Genomic DNA, 25,070 nt, shown 5'->3' with positions numbered 1-25,070 from the left:
TTAGGTTTCAGTAAAGTTCACCTGGAATTGCTTTTCTCAAGGACACCTCAGCAGGGTGGATGCTAACTGCTAAATGCAGTGAACCTGGGACTTCCCACTGGGCATCACCCTACTTATTAAACCATCACACTGCTGCCACCATGATAGATGTACTAAACCCAGTACTGTTAAATGGGCTACAGCAGCTTGGTGCTGCAAATTTGATTTGAAACCCCCTTAAGAGATGTGACATGATTCCAACAGGGGTAATTAATCTCACTCTCCTTTAATTAATAAGTTTCAGGAGCCAGAAGTAAATAAAAGACCCTGCCCTCTCCTACCTGTCCTTTCACTGTAGAAGTCCTGCTCAGACCCTGTTGTTCTAATGATGTTCAGACTGACGATGGCTCCAGGGTCTGCTCCCCGCTCCACTCCTCCCCTCGGGTCTAGCCCCTGACCCTTGACCCCGACTGGACCACAAATCCCCTCTGGAAGAGGCCCCTGCTGTCTTGGACGCCCGGTCATAAGAGCTCCCCAGGTGGTGAGAGTCACTGGTGGGTAGCTGCCGCCGCCAGGAGGCTGGGCTGTGGCTCGGGTTTTGACTGGGCTCTTCTCCATCAGCAGCCTGGAAAGGTTAGAAAATTAGATAAAGAAAAAATGTTGTTCACAGTCTGGATTGGCAGCTGTAGAAAGTTCTAGTTGGTGGATTGGTTTGGCATTGACTTGGTCAGAAACACAAACATTTCAATAGAGGTCAGTTAATTCAATACCATATTCTGGAGTTGTGTATAGGAGCTCTGGGCACTTAGTTTGGACTTATGTGGGCATTAAATACATGCTGTTTATGTTAACTGGTGTGTGACAAGGAAAGTCTGCCATGTGGACTTCTGCCAGGGGAAAAATCCCCGACCAAAAACCCCAAACATACCCCAAGCTGAGAGATTTATAATTTGGTGGGCTGACTAGAAAACAAACCCCAAGTTACTAGTCTGTGGTGGCTACAACGGCACGTCCCCCTCTCATAACCTCAGTAACCCTGCTTGAAGAAAGCGAGAGTTAGATGACGATGCAGTTCCTAAAGCACACAGAAACAGCACCCCGCTCCTGTAATTTCAGCTTTAAAAAAGCACCATAATTAGTGACATTTGGTGGGTTGGAGTTGGCTTCAGATGCAGTTTTAGAATGCATTCTAGCTAATTGGCTTTAATGGAGCCCTGCTGGACTGCCTTTCTAGGTCTCCAGGGGTAACCAGACAGGAAATCAGTCACCAGCAGACTCTGCCAAGTAGGCGTGTTCAGTGTGGTCACTTCCTGCTCCAGTCACCGAGGGGAGGAAACGGCAGAGTGGCATATTCTCCTTCTATGGTAAGCCACTGCTGCAAGAGACTGGGGGCTTTCACAAGATTGCCATGTAATGCACTTCCAGTGTTCCTCCTACACTCAACAGGAGGCTTCTACACTGTTCAACACATTGTAACAGACTTAAATTAACTAAAGTTAATAAATACACACATGACAATAAAGATTTGGCATTTATTCACCCAAAGTTAAAAGAAAAAGCTTAGAAATGACAATGAGTATAGTGCACTAAAGAACTAAGAACAGATTTTAAAAGATATGTAGCTTCAGTAGAAGGAAAATTAGTAACTTCTGCGTGTGCCAATGGAGAGCTTTTTTCCCATGTGGCTGAAAGTTAATTTAAGAAAATATTTGGGCAAAAGGAAAGTCAGTCTGTAATGAATGCTGTTAAGTAAGCTGATGTGCCAGAGCAGAGGAAATCTACTGGGAACAGCAAGTGCTGCTGTCATCACAGACCTGCTCCTGCAGATCACATCAGAACGCCTTCAGCTTGGAAAACCCACATTTATAGGCTGTTATAATCAGAAACACGAAATCATTTCTGACAGCACAGCATGATGATTTTACATAATAAAAAAAGAGACGGTGGGAGTAAGAAAAGCAGTGCTGTTAGGTATCTCGCACAAACCTTTATATGTCAAAAAGTTTGGACATTTTGGGAAATACACTTATTTATACTTATCGCCTAGAATTACTTAAGGTCGATACCACTCTCATATCTGTATGGTAAATATCTAGTTGGAGCCAGCAGCCAATTATCTTAACTTAGTTTAGCAAAAAGACTAAAAACAATCTCTGTCTACCAGGACCTCTAAAGCTCACAAACCAAAGTGTAAAAACTACACGTTGTGTGCTGGACTGTTTCTTGGACAATCTCAAAGCTAAGCTAATGAGCTGCTGGCTGTAACTTCAATATTAACCGTACAGACATGGGGATGGTATCTTACTCTCAGCAAGAAAGAAAATAAGTGTGTATTTCAAAAAGTATTTAAGGGTGTTTTAGACTTTATGTGTAGACACTTAATCTCTACAAATCCTTCATTCAGCTCATGCACTCCGTTTAAGAATTGTCAGTGCAGTTTCCAGGAGTTCACTTTGAAAACCAGACAGGCAGTGAGGAACCTCTGCGCTCTAATACCATATGAAGGCCAGCAGATTTAAGAAATAACAAGTAGCGTGTCAGAGCTTCTGCAGAACAAATTATACCCCTGCTTTAAATCTGTCTGCCCTTGGTCTCTCGCCCAATTTTAAAGGAATGGTGTTGTCTTGCCAATCCAAACTCTTAAATCACCTCTCGAGCAAGGCAATACCCTTAACACACCAGGTAAAATGTTTCGGAAAAAGGTGAAATTTGTGTTTCATTTGCCCAGAGGATGATCTGTTTATTGGTTATGATTTAGAAAAACCATTCTTTTATTGCTTTTCACAGGTCATTCATACAATGTCTGTTTCAGTGTCTCATGTTCTACAACTGAAAACATCCCACAGTCCAACTGCAGCTGCTGCACAGACTGTTATTCCACAGGGTTTTTTTCTGTGCAGGTCACATCAGGCGAACGATGAATAGTAGAGCAGCTCTTATACCACACTTTACCTTGCTGCCACTGGTTTTTGACTCAACAAAGGATGTTTTGGTATCTTGCTCATCGGCCATATCGGCCCCACTGTTCTCAGCCAAACATAAGTTCGCGACTAATTCATAGACAGGCTGAGGTTTCCTACTGCTACAGTAGGGAGGAATTACTACAATGCTATTCTGTTCTGTACTATGAGGTGTGGAGTGACAGCGATAGAAAGCAAGCACTCCCCATTTTCATACTGAACTGTCAGAATTGGCCTTCAAGTGTGTTTTAGACCAAGTCCTGCATGCTCTTTCCCTGCTACCAGTTCTGCATCTAGGAGGCTGTACTCAGGCACAACAGTGCTTTGAGCTATATGCTATAATCAGCTAATGCTAACATGATCACAATGACAATTACATGCTGATTAGCAGGCATACAGTTCACCATCTTAGTTTGACATGTTAACATGCTAATATTTGCTGAGACTGATGGAAATGTCATTAGTGTCATCAGTTTTGCAGACATTTGTTCATAGCCATACCACTAGAGGCAACAGTCAAGGTTAAACAGCAGCCATTGATTTGGACCCTGACCTTTCACCAGATGAAAAGATGTCATTCTCTGTCCTATAAAGGTTTGAATAAATGACATTCAAATAATTTATACATGAGGTTGAAAAAAGAAAGCTAATCAATAATCTATCATCTTGTCCAGGTCGCTCTAGGGTACTTTGGGTATTTGGAGTGTTGTCTCCTCCTTAATGACTATTGATCAATAGTGCCTTACTGGTAAGTAAGCGGATTTTCAGTCTGCTCTACTCTCATTTCTGGGAAGCGTTTGATGTCAATTGTCCTACAAAGAAATCCAAGGCATGTAGACAGGACATCGATTTTAATCTCTAGAAAAAATACCCATTTTTCAACCAATATTTTTATGTTCAAAGAGAATTTAGGAGTAAACGTCTAAAACAGTAATATCACATCATCATATATAAACAGCTGCTTCACATTCACAAGGGATCAAGCTCTAGTCAAAGATAGAGGAGCACTGATACCAAGTGAAAAAAGATCAATGGTATGTCAGTTAATGATGACTAGTTACATTCCTCTTCCATCAATCCATGTGCCTCCGACTACAGCTGTATTTATCCAAACCTCTTGGGAATGGATGCTGTTCAGACCACTGAAATTTTCTAAAAATCCAAACCAAAGATGATCGGCTGTGCTCCAAGACATGCTTCAAAGCCCAATTATAAATTGAAGTATGTTTTTTCTGCACTGTAGCAATTTTTGTTCATAATTGCTATCCAAATGGACTGACCAGTTCATGCATCAAATATCAGGATGAACAAGGTTTTATTGTACCGCAGAGTCAACCAAGAGGGTTTGGGAAATTCCCATAACGAAGTGTACAACTGACAAAAAAAAACTGAAGGAGTGACAACAGGAAAGGCAGTTCATCAGGTTGCTGATGATTTACCACATCAGAGACAGGACAGGAACCAATGGCAGGGACTCATTAAATTGCTTATATCCAGGGCTCTACGGTAACCAGGCCATCAAGGCTGAGTGATATGGGACAGAAAGAGGAGAGCAGGAGACTTATGAACTGCACTGAGAATGAGTAGTCTGTCCTGAAAATGCAGGGTTGGGGTCAAGGCTATGTGGCAGAACTGATGTGGGCAATGACCCTGACAGAGCTCCTTATATACATGACTTCGAGCCAATTTGCTCATGTCAGGGCTTGGATGACAAATTAAACAGGGGGATGGAAGAGAGAGGAAGGGAGGGGAGGTCTCAGAGACAGCACAAAGGTGGCTGTCCCATAATGCTCTTTCTACAAGTCTGTATCAATGCTGAAGGGGGTCATTAAGGCTCAGTGTTAGACTATTCCATTAAACCCATTTAGGCTAATCAGAGGGGGCAATGACAGCTCTAAGGCCATGCTATCAGTTATGTTTTTACGCAAAGGCTGGAGACCCCAGTTGAAGGTTTTGACATCTGTATTCATTGTCTTTGCTCTGACTGGAGCATACTGGTGTGAATTTGTGTCTGTACGATACTCTGATTGACGCTCACAGCAAAATACAATTTTTAACATGTTAGAGAGAAGCAGTGTGAAGAACAACATGACCAGTGTTCATCTAAGCCAGTACAGGCTGTGCAACTTAGTATTATAATGTGAAAGGTAGGGCTGACTGTTATTTGAATTTTTTTTATATTAATGCTAATATAATACCTGAGTTTTGGCATGGATACCAACATGATACTTTCTTCAATAACTTACTTTGAGAATTATAACATAACATGTCAATATATACTTTGTTAATCTGACAAAAACATCCGAAGTTCTTAAATGTACATTTTTGAAAGTGCAAGCATTTGCAAGGAGAATAAGTTATTACCAATCTGACCAGATGTTAGCTTCTTGCACTTGATGACGCATTAGTTTGTACCAAAAAGGGTTAAGGGCCAGCCTTAGTGATAGTTGTCAGAGGAAGAGTCCCCATGAAGCTAAAAACTGGCCCTGACAATAACAGCATTGCACAACTTTGGTTCAAAACACAAACGCGACCGAGTAACCTCCTGAAGTCCTAGTCCTGACCTAGTCCAAAACCCTTCAATGCACTACTACTACAACACTGCGGTTTCTATCTACTGCTACTACTGACTATATTCCAACGTAGTAAACTGCGTGAAGTCAAACAAATAATGAAGTCTTAAGTAAACTGATCTTTTGTAACAGATCTCTGTGTGCTATATAAATGCAAGACAAAAACTATTTTTACCCTAGATCGCAAATGTGACCAAAGATGATGGATGAGACACTTTGCATGTGTGTGTCTGTCTCCTTGGCAACGTTTAGTTTATTTATAGAAGAAAACACAGATCTTACCCAAAGGCCCAAAGTCCAACCTAGTTTGTCAAACTGACAGACTGACATGTTATTGTAGCCATGAAGCCCACTCTGTAAGCAGTACTACAGTCGTTTAACAATATATTATATACCAATAGACAAGTTAGTTAATACTAATAGCCCATTTGTAGTTTTCACCTCATCTTTCTGATGACTTGCATAAACTTTCACACTCCATTAATTTAACTGTAGATCTCACATCTCACATGTTAATGCATAAGCACACATACATGAGATCTGAGGGCTCAATCTGGCTCTTGTGTGTTCTTTATAACAGCTCCACAACCAGTCTCAAGTGTTGGAGAAGTTATGTGTCAGGTTGTGCTTACAGTGGCGAAAGATTTGCCATTCTACATGTGAAAAGAAAACCAAAATATTTCAAAATAACTAATTCCTGATAATAACTTTTAGTTATTGCAAAAAACATAAGCTCTTACACTGTGATATACATACAGTATGTGGGGGAAAAAAGCATGTCTGTGGATCACAAACACGTTAATCTTACACATGTATTATGTGGAGGTGAGTATTTAGGCAGTTATCTTCAGTAATGTTTGGGAGAATAGCAACGCAGCCTGGCAGGGGCACAGACTGTAATGTGGTGGCACATTTAAATACAAGAAAGCTATTTTCTTCTCCTTGAGGTTTCCTAACCTTCTTTTCCCCCTGTTGAGGTCTTTTTCATTTCCATCCTCCCTCTTTTTTTTGTCCCACCCTTTTCTCTTTGTGCTTACTGGGGCAGCAGGAGTGGGGCCTACAGAACTGCTGTTCTAAGCTTGAAGTCACAGAGCCTGGCGTCAGGGAAAAATACAAGCTGAGCTCTCATGCAAAGTGGACACACCAGGAGCTCAGCCCTGTGGTTGTAATTTCTGAACTTTTATCTTCGAGACAAAACTATTTGCAGAGTGGTGCGGATAATACCTTCACCTGCATAGCAATGCAGAGTAATTTAGAAGCCACATTCTGCAGTAATAGCTCAGGCACATGTTTGCTCTGACAAATGGTTGACAAATTTACAGAAAAAGCAGACACAGGACACAAGGACCACTTTTCTAAGAAGTAATTAGTTTGAAGCTGTCTTCCATGACCCACAGGTAATTATTTTGACATTCAATGTAAACAAAACGCTATAAAAAAATATGCTGCAACCCAGCACTAGGAAACATTTATCATATTAATGGAAACAAACAGACCATGCATTAGTGATACACAGACCATAGAAAAAACTATTTTCTTTAAGTGAGCAGTTGTCCCTCCATATTGTCAACACACTAAATATATCCAAGCATGTCAAATTACCAACCAGGTTAAGCTAAACCTTGACACTTATTTAGTGCTTGCCATTTGATGAAGACTAATAAATATTTAATTTGCATTCAACACTTTCTATATACCTGCATCATTTAAAAAGAACACATCTCATGAGGGCAAAAAGTCCTACCTGTGGTTGTTGTGTGTATGATCGGCCCCAGGACTGGGAGGTAACAGGTGCGTGCGGTATAATCCTGCCCGTGCCTCCTGCCTCCGTGGTAGGAGACTGTGAGCGTTTGCCTCGGCGAAGCCCAGGTTCCTCAACTTCTCTGTTGATTCTGCGCATGTATACCTGGGACAGGATGCATCACAAAGAGCTTCATTATGCCGCTATAAAGTACTCCTCTCCTCCAATGTATTATTCCTTTTGTGTAAGGAATGTACTCAGACTTTGTCTCATACATTTATTCATTATCTCACCTCTGCAGGGGACGGCTTGGCTCCCTTCTGTGCTTCAGCGTTCGCACCAGTTCCTGTTCCGCTGTTTATCGCTTCTTCTGTATCGAAGGTTGTTGCCCGGTAAGCCCTCCATGTTGTTGCAGTTTCTGCTTCATCCTCCGAACCACCATCAGTCAACATCCTTGTACCCCCTCTTCCCCGGCCTGTCTCATCCACTGACGCAGTGCCCCGGGTTCTCCAGGTACTTCTCACAGTCACATTCTTCATGTCTGGTAAACTGTCTTCTTGGGAGTGCTGGTTTTGTCTTTGGCGTCTCCAGCTGGTGACCGTGGTGGTGCTACTGCTGCTGCTGCTTTCGAAGCCTGACTCTGTGTCATTAAAGTCCGCGGAGGTGGTGTCCGGGGATTGGGTGCTGAAGTTGCTACGTTGGCAACACAGGTGGCTGGTGGTGGTCTCCACTCTGGAAGTGTTGTGGAGTTTGGACCTTGATGAAGAATCATTGTGGTCATCCACCCCACAGTCCTGGTCCCGGCACGGCCGCAAGGTGATGTCACTCTTGGGAATGGAGATCTCATACGGGATGGAGATGCTGCCATGATGCTCACTGCTGGGGCCTGGCAACAAGTAAAATGAATCATCAAAAAGTACAGACTTACAGAGCCGCTAACATGTTTTTATAAAATACCTTATGGGGTTTTATTTGGGAAAGGTAGATCAGAGAGAGGGGGTGCCATACAGCAAAGTTCAGTTATTGTTGTAATGATAATTTATGTAAAATTTAAGTGTCCACTAAACTTACCTATGACGATGTTACTAGTGGAGGTATGACGTTCTTTGATTGGCAAGGGTTCACTGGACACACTGCTGCTGCGACTGCTGGTTCTAGAAGAGCTTGGGTCATTGGGGTAGATGGTTATACTACTGGTCATTTTACTAGTGGTGGTCACGATAGGTTTGGTAGAGATTTTGGGTTTGCCATTTGTAGACAAAGGTTCTGAAATCATCACCTCCTTCCTGTCGATCTCAATGATCGCAGGCTTGATGACAGCCTTTGACCTCAGTGCCTCACGTGGGCTGCACACTCGCTGGATTTCAATCCCTGATGGAGTATGCGTGGGCCCCTGGTGGCCTCCCTCAGCTAACGGTGTTCTGCTGCTGTGGAGCTCTTCGTCAAATGAGCTCCTGGTAGAAGATCCCTCTGAATGCGAGTCATGGACATGGGAGTGTCTAGGATATCTGGAGGTTGCAGTCCGACTGCTTACAGTTGCAGTACTCGTCTCAGTTACAGGCTCTGGTTCAGAGGGCCTTGAACCAGTAGATTCAGTTTCGGAGGCGGATGAATGACCCTCTGATCCCTGGTCGTTGGGCGGCAGTGGAGTGACTTGGGATCTGTAGGCTGTGTAGGATCCATTGGCTTTGGACAGGGTGGAGGCGACAGATACAGAGACAGATTCCTGAACCTGGTCTGTTGATTCCTGATCTGAAGCAGACGCTGTGTCCTTCTCTAAAGCAGAGATACTGTTGACGTTGCTGGAACTGTCAGGCACTACATCAGAGTTGTTTGATTCGCTATCACTACCAACGTACAATTTTGAAAACTTTTCTACTCTGCTCTTTTTAGTCTCCCCATCAGTCTGTTTGTGAGTTGTCCTCAGGGGCTTCTGGTCATTAGCTGCTGGAGGGTAGCGACTAAGAACAGATGCTTTTTTAATATCACTAGAAGGTGTGTTTACAGGGCAGAGAGTGGCTCCTCTTGTCTTTTCTTCAGTTCCTCGTCCTGTGTCTTTTATTCCATTATCAGATGTAATTGCAGTAGTTGGGGTTTTGGGTGTCCTTCTACTTTTGTGTGCAGGACTGAGGGCTCTTCTTACAGACTTAGGAGAGCTCTCCTCTGAGTGACTCAGGTCTTTGCTCCTTAGCTTGGTCTCTCTCTTATGCTGAGGAGAGAGCTCCCTGTTCCTGTGTTTGGGGGAACTCGGTTCTGACACAGTTGCAGCACTCCTATACTTGGGCTTCTCCTGTCTGAAACTTCCCTTCACAATAATCTCTTCATTCTCAGCTTTGCCATTCTCAAGGACCTTAGCAGGACTGTTGGGGCAAATGTTAGTGCTTCCATTGCCGTGTTTATCCACATTACTGGTTCCATTTCTGCCGATTCCACCTTTTCCGCAAAGCTGCGTCCTCAGCTGTTCCACCTCCTCGCTTAGTTGGCGAGCCTTGTTTCGTTCCATCTGGAACTTCTCAAGAAGTTCGCCATTTTCGGACTCTGAGCTCTTTAGATCCTTCTCCACTATCTCCAGCTGTTTAAGACGGTTCTTCAGTCTCTCAATTTCCTGTGTCAGCTCCTTTACTTTGTTGTCCTCCTCCTGCGAACCTTCGAGACCGCTGTTCTTCTCATTCTCAGATTTGTTCAAAAGACCAATATTGTCATCAGCCATCTTCAAGTAGTCAAGGCTCTTCTTGCGTCCCGTCAGTTTACTTGTGAGGAGCCCAGTGGATGAAAGCTCATCCTCAATACGTGATTTAATGAAATCTGTACGACCAGGGTCTGCCGACATGCCAAGGCGGTTCTTCTGCTGCTCCAATTTTTCTGTCAGCTTTAGAATGATCTTCTCATCCTCTCTCTGTTTCTCTAGTAGCCTCTTACGCTCACTCACAAAGGTCTGGGTGAATCCTTTGAGCTTCTCAAGCTCAATTGCCAAAGCCTGCTCTGCTCTGTCCAGCTTTGTCTCAGACCCCTCCACCTCCTTCAAACGTGCTTTGAGGGCCTCCAACTCAGACGAGAGCTTCTTGGTCAAGTTTTTCTCCTCATTGAGGCTCAGACAGAGCTGGCTGCACTCAGACTTGCTTTTCCCAAAAGCTTCTTCCAGTTTCTCCAGTTCGGCCATCCTCCGTTGTAGACGCTCAATCTCGGCCTTTAGTTCCTGTGTAAGGCTTTCCTCTTCTTCCAGTTTCTCTCGGACTGTGCGGCAGAGGTCCTCAGCTTTGCGTACCTCCTCATCTTTACCCTGGATCTTCAAGAGACATTTCCTCAAGACCTCCACATCACCAAGCAGAGATGAGTTGCTGCCTTCTGCCTGGATGATTTTGTCCTATAGAGGAGAGAAAGAGTTCAACCAGTCAATAATCTATTCATGTAGAGTATCTCTGTTACATCCCGTTTCACTCTTTCTGAAATGCCCAAACACATACACACACACAAACAAACACACTGTCAGAACCAATCAGAACCAGTCAACCTGTACTGACCTGCAGGTCAAGTAGCTCATCCTCAGACTTCTGCAGCTTGTTGGTTGCTTCTTCCAGTTCTTCCAGCCTTCGGCCGAGACTCTGTAGCTTATGCCGCAGGTGGCGATGTGTCATGTCCTTATGCTCAGACATGGCTATAAAATTCCGTGTTATATCTTTTGTGTTTGTTTTGTTGTTACACTTATTTGATGACGTTTTGGGAGGTCCACATTTGTGTGGTAGTGATATCAAGTCCCTTAGGTCCTAAGGGAAATACTCTTTTCTCTCTGCAGTCAGTCTTTATTTTGGTGACTGTCACTTTAAGACTTTGAAGCTCCCTCAGAGTGGTGTTTAGGAGACGAATCTGTCATCTGTAGGAGGGAGAGAGGAAATAACACTTAGTCATCCATAATTTGTCAATGATAGTCATTTGCATTCTCAAAAAGGTAGCTCAGTAAGTGAAGAAAAAGGACTGCTCATTGTAGCACACAGAGAATACTGTAGTATTTCACACTTCCATCTAATTACTGTAACACAAACCATAGGACAAGACTAAATGAGGACAAACACCAATGCATGTACAATAAAAACACATTTACACATGATCTGGCACATAAAGAAACAAATCTCGCTCTTTTAGTAATGATTACAACCTTTCATTCATTAAAATAAACATGAAATTATATGTGGAAAAGGTACCTTTCTTATTATTTTATACTGACAAACTGCTCGTCTCTTCCTTTTCATCACTGAACCACCATGTATTTCACCTTTCCTGTCTTTTGAAGGAGATGGGGGTAGCACTGCATACATGTGTGCGTGAGTATGGGGGTTTCAACATGCCTGCATAGGCTTGCACACACAGACAGACACACACTTTATCGTCTCCCTGCTGTTCCCACATCGATTTATGCTTGCCTGCTTCTGCTGACAGCAGCATATCTCAATAACACCGCTCCTTCACATACACCCTTCTGCACACATACACAGCGGTCACCGTGGCAACCACTACATCACAGCCCCATCACAACACTAAGCAGAAATAAATTTGATCTGATACAAGATCGGACTTTTAAGAAATCCCACAATTGCAAATAAGGATACCCAAGCTGTTTCGTCCTTTGCCTTGTTAGTCAGTGCATAATGCCAGAGGCTCGATGTGTGTTTCTACAGCCATTACAATGTGATGAGAACATAGATTATTAGCACACCACAGTCTGCCTGTCAGCATGGCCTCCATGAATCGAACAGTTGAACCTTCTGTCTCATGCATGATTCAGGTTGTGGGCTCTTCTTGTCTTTCTAAACTGTATAACTCCCCTTCCCCTCATTATTCTGCCAAGCTTCCCCCACTGACCGCAAGAGAAAATTGACCTGAGGGTAGGACGTCATATCTGCACACATCATCACTTATCGACCCCCTGGCAACCAGCTCCATAGCTCTTCTTTCCCCTTGACTACAGTACCATGTTCAAAGACTGCCTTTCTGAAGCTACAAACTACTATATATAAAGACTACTGCAGTTTTACCTTAAATAACTTTTACTGCTGTAAAAACATCAACCAATGCAGTAAATTTACTGAATCTTTTTATCTGTGTGAATTATGTGCGTACATGGTATACAACAAGGTATAACTTGACATTATGGTTAACTCCAGCACAGTTTCATATATATTCTACCGTTTCATTTGGTGTTAAAGAACGCAAACCACTCTTCCCACAATTCATTAAATATCTTGTTGAAAATTAAATCAAGGCAATAAGCTTTGAAAGTCAATATGGCAACGATTACTTTATGGAAAAAGCACAATGTAAACTCAAAGTATTAAGCTGTAGCGTTTTAATTAATCTATACTTTCATGAGGTCTAGTGGTTTGGTAATCTTCTCAGTGGAGAACAAGCCTTTGAGGAAATACTGTAAAGTGCATGGTCTTAAGAGGGAGTAGGATAAAAGGACAAATGGGGAAAATTTCGGAGAAAAAAACACTAGCCTAGCTGTCCACTTAGATGCCAAAACACCTTAGTCAATAAAGTCATTTTGTGTTGCATTAGCTTTGCACAGCTGTGGCCTGTTAAGTGAGTTGTAGACCAATTTTTCTCTGTGTTCTCGAGGTGGTTGCTGTGATCCAAACCTGCCCTGACTGATCCTGTTCCAGTGGAGTATAAGTACTTAGAAAAATTCCCATATATCCAATAAAAAAGGAGAGTGCTCACTGGCACAAAAGAAGTTTAAATAGCTACAGTTCAATTCTTCATGACAGCTCTTCACACTGCACTATGCAACTCAGGGGAAATGTAACCACTGAAGTTAAGAGAATAGTCTTTAAACAATGTGCCTGAGGAGAACGTTTTTTTTTGGTCCAAGCTGGTGGTCCTACTGTCTTGACCTACTCAATAATGAAACATCATTCAAGTCCAGTTTTTATTATTTTACCATCTTTCTGATTATCTTAGGATTGGGTTTTAAACCCTTAAATGATTTCTGAAATTCAACAACTCTGAAAGCAGCTCTGGTTGAGCCTCGTCCTGGTTACTAATGGTGTTTCGCTAGGTCCAGCTACTCCTGTCTTGGCAAGCTGCCTGCCTCTCCTTTCATTCTCCCTTTATTTCTTTGCCAGCACTCTACCTCCCTCCCTCATCTCTCCCCTCCATCTCTCTTAGACACGCACACCAGCACGGCCAAGTGGGCGCTTTTAAGGGGCGGCGGTGCGTGCAAAGCGACTATGGCAAGGGTCCGCCTCTGCCAAACCAATCAACATACCTGATTCACTTATCGCAGGGCTGGGGCCTCATTAGCTACATTTGGGACAAGACAGAAGGGAATTTGAAGGGTGGTGGGTGAGAGGAGGAGAGAAGAAACAAGAAGGTGCAGGACGGTAGAGGGAAAGGGAAGGGCAAGAAATTAGACCTGAAGAAATTACGTAGGAGTGTAGGACATCAGTATTAAATCTTAGACCACAAATTTCTTCCATTTAGCACCATGACCCACTTAGATAACAAACCCTAATATTCCTGTCTTTCTTTGATTTTCCACACCTGTCGCTGTGGCAAGAAAAGCACAAGGTGTGCAGCTGTTTGAGAACAGGGTTTTGAAAATGTGGAGTTTGGAGGAAAAGGGCTCAAATTCAACACATAGTTTCATTCCCCTGTTCTGTGTGCTGTTTAACAATTATGGAAAACCTGGAGGGGGGTAAGAGCTGTGAGGCAGGGAAACTGACCCCTTTTATGCAGACACATTCCTAATGACGGACTAAACAGGGCACTGCCAGTCCCTCGCTCTGCCTTGTCTGCTCTTAACCAGGCCACCAACAGGCTCTCCCCAAGCCTTCTCTCTGCAGAAGCCTTTTCCTAACCAGGGCATTGTCTGGGTTTTATGGCCAGGGTCCAAGGAGTATATAAAAATGTTTTTAAGGTTTTGCTTAGTCTGCTCTGAGCATCAGATGGATCAGTCCAGATCTGATTTCAGTCTAAAAAATTCCAGTGATTGCTTTCTTAACAGATTCATGCTATTTTCCGGACTGTGTGGCAAACCTGTGTGAATATTGTGACAATCTGCCCCAGGTCTGAAAGCAGGGTATCATCTAAGCTTATACACCATCTGTAACAACACTCACAAGACATTAAAAAAGGACACTGGAAACAGCTTAAACCCAGCCCTGATTGACTACACTGTATGACTCTGGCATCGTCTACTTCATGAAGTCTGGGCAGGAAGTTCCCTACTTGACCTTTCGCCAACTTCTGCACTCCTACTGCCGTTGTTACGAGAAACAGGGCAGTGAGACTGTTGATCGGCAGCGAGAGTGTAGGCTGCTGCACAGTTAGCTTGAGATGACCTCTACCTGAATAATGAGGCTGTGTGGTGGTTAGAGAGTGAAGACAATGTAGGAGTGAAATGACCACATAGGAGGCTGAAGAAAGGAAGGTAGATCCAGAAACAATACCAGTAGCAGTATGAGAAAAATGAGCAAGGAACATGGGAAAGTAACACAAGAACACATTGAGCCAAAGCAGGCAACTGCCTCGGAGCCTCAGACCTTCAGGGCTACTAATGACTCCAGATTCACCACGTGGCAATTAGTTTGTGGTAATTTAATTTATTGAAAATCAGGTTTGTTCATACTCTATGCACCACTAAAGCATGCTGTAAACTGAAATAATAGGATCTTCAGGGCAATGCCTGCATTATATTATATTCATTAAAATCCAGTTTTAATGCCTGTATTATTTTTGTATCAACTGTGTTTACATGGTGCATTTAATTTAATATATTTGTGGTTAATAAAGTTACAACAAAGACTAATACATACAATGCACAGACAGTAGGAGGGGGGGTAATAGAGGCCAGATGCATAAAGGAATGAATGAAAGGATTCAGCAAGGAGTGTTGCAACTGGAGTTTATAGTTTTATATTTTAAATGTATAGGTAACTGGAGCAAATGTTCTTGGATACTGGAGAGAGTACACGAAAAAGTGTTAGATCAAAACACACACACACACACACACACACACACACACACACACACAAGGATAACAACAACTATAAAAAAGAATACATGAAAAACTATAGCTGTTACACTCCCATTCCCCGCATGTGCAAGTGTTAAAACTCCATTAATTCTTTGCCTTTAAAAAGGGGCAACGTCAACATGACATCTGCAGGTCTAAACTAGTTCTGTTTTTGCTTTCCTTTGCTGTAGGTGGCGTAGGTTGGCACGTGTAAAACTCGTAACACAAAGACTGGAACACATGGGCAGACAGATAAAGATGCAATGGGAGAGCCAGACAGTGAGGATGAGGATGAGGAAGAGGATGAGAGGGACAAAAAACAAAAAAGCCAGAGGGACTTCATTTTGTCTTCGGACCAACAATACCAAACAGACTTGAAAGTAAAACTTTGTTGAAGAGGTCCATCCACTCTGCTTGCTCTCCCCCTCAAACACACATACACACACACCAAGGTTACAATCATACACCATATCATTAGGGCTTTAGCCACTCTCTTCCTGCCTGCCTTTTGCCTTCAGTACATTCTGTTCTCTCCATGAAAGAGAGAAGGAAAGAAAAAGAAAAAAAAATCCCCTCTCTCTTGCACTTGACGTTAGGTTGGAACTTATGGTTTGAAGCTCTTCTGCCTCATAAACAGTAGTTAATAAAGGGCCCGAGTCCAATCAAAATGCCTAAACCACATCTTCATGTAGGGGGTTATTGCCAGTTTGCGTATGTGAACGTGTGACAAATACTTTGTGTGTGTGTGTGTGTGTGTGTGTGTGTGTGTGTGTGTGTGTGTGTGTGTGTGTGTGTGTGTGTGTGTGTGTGTGTGTGTGTGTGTGTGTGTGTGAGGAGGGACGACTGCAGTGGATGGATGCTGGCGCAGCACTGGAAGCCACAAGATGGTGGAGACCTGATGCTTGGCCTGCATTTTTCCGTTTTTCCAAGAAAGAGAAAACCGGCATCCCATAATGTTCGGTTTGTCGTTTCCTGTGCTGTCATGTTACTTTTTTCTCTGTTTTTTTTTTTTTTTTTCACCCTTTCAGTTTTGCACTGCTTCTGGAAAAATGGTAAAGAAATGAAAGGCAGTGTTGCATTTCAGCAGAAAAATGGATACGGAACTTAAGGTCATGTAGCTGGTTCATTAGAACAAGCTGAAATGGGATGGGAATACTTTCTTTCCTTGGATTTTTCCTTAAGATCCTGGGTTAAATGACCACTTACAGTATTAGTATTGAAGTGTGGTGAAATAGTGGGTAAACAAAACGTTGTCTCTAGTAGAAAGATAGATTTGTTTATGGGAGAGGACATGCAAGTTAACCACAATACCACTGTAACAACATAGCAGATTCTGTCTGCTTGTCAGGGCAACATCATTCAATGTTAAGATATTCCTTAGTGACATTATTTCCCTTTTCTTTTTCTTTTCTTCTCTTCCATCAGTTATTTCTACCCTTAAAAATAGACTGAAAGCAAAATAAATTTAAGTTCTTATACATCATAGTTTCGCTCCATTACTCTTGAGGGTCTTTCCTCCGAGACCTGGCTGCCAGTGACTGGAAATGCTCCGCATGGACACTTAGCTTCATTTCAATTTGGATTTCCTGTCATTTGTTAACAGTCGGAGCTAATTTTAAAACTTAAGAGGAACAAGTTTCTTTTTATGGTTTCGCACACTCAGGGAGGGGGAAACAAACCAAAATAAGAGAGAGCGAAGAAAGAAAAAGGAAAAAAGAGCGTAGCAGTGCAAGAAAAAGCTGGTTGTTGTCGGGTTTGGCCAAGTATTGATAGTATGTGAAAATAACTATTCATTATACATTTAATTTAAAAGTCTTCAAACAACCAAACCATAGGGTTTACCCCATCAGGACAACTCTGATTATTACAGGTAAACTGTCAGAGTATATACACAACAGATTAAAAAGAGTTTAAACAATTAATCGATTTATTGATTAACAGCAATTATGAAAGGCATTTTTCACAGTTTTTTTTTATCATTTTTAAAGAGAACTAATCAATAAATTAAGAAAATAATTGCTTGATTAATGAAAATAATTATTAGTTCTTAGGAGGTTCTAATATATAGTAAAAAAACAGGTGCTGGGTTAAAAAAAAAAAACAGCTTGCAAAAGAATAATTTATAATTTATTCATAATAATAAATATCATTGTAAATCTCAGTCACAATGCACTATTCTTATGTATCCCAAAAAAGAAAGATGAAGTAAAACTTGACACACCCTTAGGGGCAGTAAGGTTGAAGGTGAAGCTAAGTATTATCTTCATGATGAACATTTATGTGACCATCATGGTCAGATTTAGTTTGGCTGTCGGAGATAGTCCTCTCTCCGGTCTTAGCCCAGTAACCCAGAGCCTTTTCTAGGTCTCTCCTCCCCTCCTCCCCTCCTCCCCTCCTCCCCTCCTCCCCTGCCTGTCTACATCAAGAGTCTTGTTGCTGGGGCTTAAAACCAGCACCCTGCTTAATGCGAGCACATGATAAGAAGATGAGAGAGGAAAATATGAGGAGGGGGATGAGAAATGCCAGAGAAGGTTGGAAGAGAGGGTAAGACAGACATGGCAGGGTGAGAGAGGACTGTTTGACTGCTTTCATGCAAGAGTATGATAGTTCTACACGTACACAAGATTTTTGGATTCTCTTCTCTGTTTATGGCCTAATTGCAGATGTAACTTTGAAGAGGTTAAATCAAAGCCCTCAAAGCTTTTTGGCTCAGCTTCTGATCTTGGTGACATAACAGTAAATTAGAGCATGTTCTTGATCTGAAATCAGCACTACACACAGGATTACATTCAATAGTCACGGTTGTTGCGACCAACAGGGGATGGATATTAGATGCTCTATTTAAAACAGCGGCATCTGAAAATACTAGCCAGTCAGTTGTTAGCCAGTCCTCAGGCTGATCTGCAGCCAAGGAGATCTAGAGCGACTTAAATCTAATCAGTTCTGATAGAAACGCAAGATGTCACACAGTGCAGGCTGGGAGGGATGCTCAGCAAAAAAGGTTAAAGGTTGCTACACTCGCTACATTTCAGCGCTACTTCTAGCATCCTTCCAGTACCTCTGTGTTTGACCAGCATAAAATCAAACAGTAGTGTATAAAGTTATTGGCATGACAGGTAACCCAAAAGATCTTCAGTTTGAAACGATATAAAACAGAAAGAAGCAGCTAATATTTACACTTGAGAAGCTAAAAGAAGGGATATTTTTGTCATTTATAATAGTTGCATAATTTATTGCCAATTGACTAGTTGATTAATTGACTAATCATTGCAGCTGTAGTGTCAATATGTCTCACTCATAATCAGCTCTGATCACATGGTGAGTCTTTATCTCTGCAGGAGAAAAATCCAAAACTGTCTGCTGTACTTTTTGACCCTTGAAAACTTTTTGACCCTTGACGAGCTGTACTACAGATGTGTGAGGTGTTGCATCTCCTCCTGCTCTCATCAAACTCACGTTCTGTGACACATTTTGATTTGCCATTTGAATGTATTGAATATAATAGAATGTGTACATTTTTGGAGTGGGCAAAGCACCTGTAAAAACTCAGTATTTACAAAGAAGTGACCACTGCAAAGATAGCAATGTTTAAAGTATAATGTACATTTGCACACATCAGCCACCATCAAGTTCAAACACGTGTCTCCATTCTTAGACTAAAATGTCCACTCGCTGCCTGTCTGGAACCCACATTAACTGCTATAATTTATACATAATACTAAAACTATATGTATTTAAATGCATTTTTGTGTGGAGCTCACTTGCATAAGTATTTCAAACAAACAAAAAAGGTTTGGCAACACTCTTGTTATTCATGTAAACACATAGATTTATGTCCTGTGTGACTTGCCATCATGTTACCATGAAATATTTCCCAACTCTACTCCAGCATGTCCTCAGCCTGCTGCCCTCTGTGTTTGGGATCAGAGGTCACTGACACTGTAAACATGCACAACGCTCCCTACAAGACGCTGGGGCAAACAGAAGTGAGGCCCTGATTAGGAGAGCAGATTGTGTTGTTTTGTGAGGCAGCTGAGCCAAACCGAACTGAGCTGGACTGCATCAGTGCGATGCAATGCGGGAAATGAGAATAGTGTGGTTGGTGTACAGATAACAAAAAACACATGGATACTTTAAATATGGGAGAGGCAATAAAATGTTAATGATCAGTGCCTTGTAAAAAAGAAATCTTCTCTAACAAATTAGTAACTGAGGGATTACAGACAGAATATGTGATCAAACAAAAACATGCAATAAATCAGCAATACTCAATGAATAATGAGTAAAAATCATGTGTTCATAAAAGCCACGTGCAACTGTAAAATCTTATTAAAGCAGCTGCAATGAGAAAACATGTTTCACATATAGAATTACCACTTGTGTAAAGACAAAAAACAAGAATAATAAATATTTGTCAAGGCCATAAAATGAGACTTTAAAATGTGAGATTTAAAGGGTCAGTAGACTCCATTAACTTGTATGTGATTTGCTATCTTGAACACTACAACCACAGGAAGTCCCAGTTGCGAAGTGTCCAGTAGGAGACGAAACTGTCCAGCCACACCATGACATTAATATGAGCTGTGATTAGATGAGATGATCAGAGGAAGGAGAGTGTCCACACATTTTGGAGTTGAATTGTGGGTAATGTTGGCGGCCAGGTTTTTACAAGGACGGAGAATGTGTGGGATGAAAAAGGCGGTATCTTTGGTTGTGCCGCTTTGATTTTGATACTTTTTCTGAACTGTCTATAATAAATCTGACAATGTTATAGGAATGCAATGCTAAATCTTTAAGGCATCCTTATCAAAGATATTTATGTTTCTCTGTTTGCAACTTCAAGACGGAACATTTAATCTCATTTTTTAAGCCAACATGGATAAGAAGTACTTAACATACTCAGATAAAAAATGTAATTTTAAACATCTATAATCCTGTGACAACTTAACAAACTCCATCTGCTGAGGAAGATCTGGGGATGATGATCTGGTTAGCTTCAATGAGCATCATTCTGAACAATTCAACTGAGGAGAAACTCTCTGACCTCCCATTAACAGCGTTTTCTGGGAGGACCAACACTAGCTACCTATTTAAAGCTATGCTCAACAGCTGTTCAGGCACTCTCAGGTATCAGCAGACGTCAGCAAAAACTTTATACGACTGAGTGAGTGCACGCACATATGTTCAGTTGTGTGCAATGATGAACTGCTCGGGTAGGAATGTGTATGTGTGTGTGTGTGTGTCACCGTTTCACACTGATAAGAGAACATGAAAACATCACAACATGATGACACTTGTTAGAGTCAACACTGGGTAATGAAGAGTCTGTGTGAAAGGTATGAGTCAGGCAGAAAGAGGCGAGGCAGTCAGACAACAATTAGAAGAGAGAGAGAGCTAAAGTGATAAGAACAGAAAATGACAGATAATTGTGCCTTACACTCATTCATTACCTTCACCATATCCTGCGTGTTTGTTTGAGAGTTAGTGGGATATCTTAAAAACGGGTGGAAAGTTATTTCTTTTTGGTGGGATCTAGTTTGAGGATGTTTTAACATTGCAAGACTGGCAGACATGATCAGAGATGTTCTGATACCATTTCTTCCTAGCTAATACCGATTCCGATACCTGAACACTGGCCGATACAGAGTACGAATCCGATACGTGTGCGTTAAAGGTCCAGTGTGTAGGATTTATTGCGTCTTGCAGTGTAATTGCAGATTGCAACTCTCTCCTTTCACCCTCCCGTGAATGACGAACTAGTGTTTGGTTTGTCTGTTCTGGGCTACTGTAGAAACATTACAGTTCAAGATGGCCGACTCCACGGAAAGGCGACCCCATCTGTACATAAAAGGGATTCATTTGAAGGTAACAAAAACACAACGCTTCTTATTTTCCGGTGATTATACACAAATGAACAGAGACCTATGAATATTATATTCATTTTCTGACCATAGATCCTCCTAAATGTTACATACTGGACCTTTAAATAAACAAACATACTGATAGATATACAGTACAACTCCATACAACTCTAAAAATGATCAAAAAGGCTCTCAAATTACTGCACTTATACAGATTCAAATCAAGACGCTTATTTAAAATGTTCAAACAAATATTGAGGTTTGTGCAGCCTTAGCAAGATTAACACACTGAATGCTTTCTAGCCGAACTTGAAATTGTAAAACCTGATGTTATACAGTTCCCACACTCTGTTAAACAAAGCATTACAGACTGTAAAGCTTCATTTACAGTCAGAAGATAACAGAGCCACACACCGTGTCTGCAGAGTATCATTGGCAGACAGCGTCACACAAATGTGTGAAATGTAACTATACACTCTGTGCCACAGTGCGCACAAATGTACTGCAACAGGTTGATCAGAGGAGTGAGGTGAGATTTATGGTGGAAACGCTATAGCACATCTGTTCTGACATACTCACCCCAGATGGACTGGGTTAAAGAATGTACGGGACCTAAATCAAGCTAAAGTCTGTGGCAAAAATCCTGTAGTAAACTCTATGCGGTCAATGACAATGAGATTTAAATGTAATCATGGTGGGGTATTTGTATGCAACACTATTTTTCTCACAACTGAAGAAATTCCTTAAGTGTCAAATTGAACTGGAAGGTCAGTAATTGTGTATTTTGCCATCTCCTCCAGTAAAGGTCAAGAACATTTTATCACTATTCAATATTTTCTTCACTAACATTCTGTTTTTCTCCTGTTTTCCATCAGTCTCTGTCATGTGACCTTTAAATATCCCCCCCCCCCCCCGCCACCGCCACTGCATTCCCTCAGTTTCCTTCCCTCGCCCTTCATCCTCATTCCCCTGTCCTTCCTGCTGCATTTATACATCCTTCCTATTGTACCAAACAGCGGAGGGGATGACAACTGACCATCAACCTGCCGGTGATGATGGATCAGGCATTTTAGCAGGCTGGCCGTCCCGATGGCTGCCGAAAACTGCCTACAAACGCTGTCGATCAATAGCTCTTAACGTACAGCCCTTCAGCCTTCTGCCTGGCTGCTTGAAATCCTGCTCATTCACTGCTGTCCCATCCCAGTACAGAGCGCACACACATATAGAGAGAGCTTGGTTGGCAGAGCTTGGCAGTGCTTCATCAGCCTGAGCCTTGGCATTAGCTGCCTGCTGCGGCTGAATGGAGACCTCAGTGCCTCTCCGACGAGGAAGAAACAGAACACAGGGAGAGAGGGAGAGAGGGAGAGAGAGAGAGAGAGAGAGAGAGAGAGAGAGAGAGAGAGGCAGCAGCAGAAAACCTTAGACGAAGCAAATGTGCAAGACAAAATATATGCAATACGGTGAGGTAAGCATCAAAGATAGAGAGAAAAGAAGAGGAGAGCGTGAGATGAGGGGAGTGACTCCACAGAATGCAGAGCAGGTAGCTGCCAGAGTGGATTACTGCAGCAGGAATGCAGCACTGCCTACAGGGTGGAGGGAGGGAAGAGAGCAGGAGAGGTAGCAGGAGGTAAAATGATGAAGTTGTATACGAGGGGAGAGATAGAGGCATGGTGAATCATACAGCTATTCAGATTGTGCCATTACTGTAAGGAAACAAAGAATTTTGACTGTAAATATATGTTAAGGCAAGGGAGAAACTGATCAATGCTGCTTATTACATTTTCACATCAAGCACACAAAGCTGCTCACATGGATTTTGAGATCTGAACATGTAACAGGATACTTGTTGAACGGAAGTGAGACATTGTTTTGTGTTAAGCCCCAGTGGTTTCTTTGGAATAAGGAGAATCAGGCAGTTTGGATGAGAAGCAACAGCCAAACACGGATGAGTGACTGAGAAGTGTGCAACCAGGAAGGAAAATCACCATAACGTCACGCATAGTTTAAAAAATAATTGACTTGAACAATTACACTTTAAAGGAAAGGTTTTTGGCAAATATTTGCTTTTTTGCCGAGAGTCTGTACCACTCTCGTGCCTGTACGCTAAATATGAAGCTACAGCCTGGAGTTAGCTTATTATGGGAAATCAGCAAGCCTGCCCAAAGGTAAAACACATTCCAGCTGTACCAGCACTTCCCAGGCTCACTTATTAACACTTAATATCGTGTGTGTGTGTGTGTGTGTGTGTCTGTGTGTGTGAAGACGACCTTTGGACAAAGCCAGGCTAGCCTTTCCCCCCTGCTGCCAGCCTTTATGCTAAGCTAACTGTCACCTGGCTCAAGCTCCATAGTCAAGCTATTCAGTTTTAGTACGAGTCACTCTTAACTGCGTAATGTACACCAAAATACATGAGGGACGTGCCTTTACTAGCAGGACACTGACATGAGAAGCTCCTTTTCCTGTTTTACTGTCGGTTTTCACGGTCTTTGTTAGTTTCCGGACTATTTAGGATGAATTCAGCTCAAGCAGGATGTGAACTAGCATCCGGAATAATAAACGCATGTTAATGCAGCTCAGTGAAGACGCACAGAACACGCCATGGCCACATATTGACCTTAAACTGTAGACTGCTGAGTAGACGTGGTAAGACAGTGACACACATACTGTCTCTGGTGACTAACCTGGCCTGATAATATATACACACACACACACACACACACACACACACACAACACACACACACACACATACACACACACACATACACACACTAGCTGCTTGTCCCTGAGAGCAGTGTGAATGTGTATGCGTATGAGTGCGCTGACCCATATGTTTGAGAATATATAAAATACAGCATATATGTATGTGTGCCACTCCTGTGTGACTTCAGGCTACAGGGAAGGAAGAGCGGCGCCGGCGTTTGTGCCCAACAGGAAACAGACTCACAAAGAGCAGAGGAGGGGCGGAAGAGGCAAGGAGGGGGAGGAAAAGGTGGGCAAAAGGAGGAGGATGGGGAGGAGAAGAACAAGAAGAGAGGTGGAGGAGTGAAGGGAGCCAGAAGAAGCATTTCAAATTCAAAACGTTATCAATGCTGTGAATCGATTTTGCCTGACTGGGTGATTTGATACAAGAGAACACACACACACACACACACACACACACACACACACACACACACACACACACTTACTTACTACCTAGAAAATGCTCTCTACAAAAGTAATTGGGAGATTGAGTCGTTTGAAACAAACAAGAAACAAGCTTTAGAAGTGTTGGTACATGTTTGAACTAAATGCCAGGCTAACTCTGCTGAAAGTGGTATCAGTCTTCTTATCTCACTCTCGGAGACAAAAATAACAAACCAACCTTATTTCCCAGACTGCTTAACTATTCCTTTAAGAGACATGAAATATTATTGGTACGCACACAGACATGCATTATGGTAATATGTAAAGTGTAATATATAAACCTTTCACCCGAAAATGCCTAATACTGGATTTACCGGACATTTTGACGTTACGTTAAATGACTTTTATTTAAATTAAATTTGATGAATTTCACAGACATCCAAAATATATGCAAAAAACAGGAAAAATCTGAAATAAATCAACATTACTCAAAACACAAGAAGGCACAACTTACATTTTAGATGCATCCTTTTGTCAGTGGCATGTTAAGCTCCTCTTCCCAAAGTCTCCATCCTGTGGGTAAAAACACACAAGCAGGGCACATGGTTAGTAAAAATGGACTCATTGGTCATCATAATACCAAGACGCACACACTCGTGCAATCTTTCACCATTGTTATGTTTGGAAGTTGGCAAGGCCCCGAGCCTGCGGCCGGGCTGACAATGCACTCACTGTAGGGGAGATCGTTCACAGTCAAGCTAACAGGCTAAGAATGAACTAACTGCTCAGATATGGGACGTGTTCGAAGGCTCCGCAA

The 25,070-nt window shown here is 42.2% G+C and overlaps 1 protein-coding gene across 2 annotated transcripts in view; it reads right to left on the bottom strand.

Annotated features, from left to right (window-relative positions):
* Nucleotides 1–25,070, bottom strand: part of luzp1 (leucine zipper protein 1) — a 49,656-nt gene that overhangs the window by 6,574 nt on the left and 18,012 nt on the right. For both annotated transcript variants that reach the window (XM_051385591.1, XM_051385598.1), the window contains exons 2-7: nt 24,768–24,826; nt 10,775–11,124; nt 8,325–10,617; nt 7,547–8,139; nt 7,257–7,418; nt 321–604 (exon numbers count right to left, since the gene is read on the bottom strand). In XM_051385591.1, the coding sequence (XP_051241551.1) occupies nt 362–604; nt 7,257–7,418; nt 7,547–8,139; nt 8,325–10,617; nt 10,775–10,906 (3,423 nt within the window). In that variant the 5' untranslated portion in view covers nt 10,907–11,124; nt 24,768–24,826 and the 3' untranslated portion in view covers nt 321–361. The remainder of the gene's footprint in view (nt 1–320; nt 605–7,256; nt 7,419–7,546; nt 8,140–8,324; nt 10,618–10,774; nt 11,125–24,767; nt 24,827–25,070) is intronic.

Source organism: Dicentrarchus labrax, unplaced genomic scaffold, assembly GCF_905237075.1.
Source record: "Dicentrarchus labrax unplaced genomic scaffold, dlabrax2021, whole genome shotgun sequence".
In the NCBI taxonomy this organism is placed as follows: Eukaryota; Metazoa; Chordata; class Actinopteri; family Moronidae; genus Dicentrarchus; species Dicentrarchus labrax.
The sequence above is the reverse complement of the archived record's forward strand: the minus strand, read 5'-3'. Positions and strand labels throughout refer to the sequence as shown.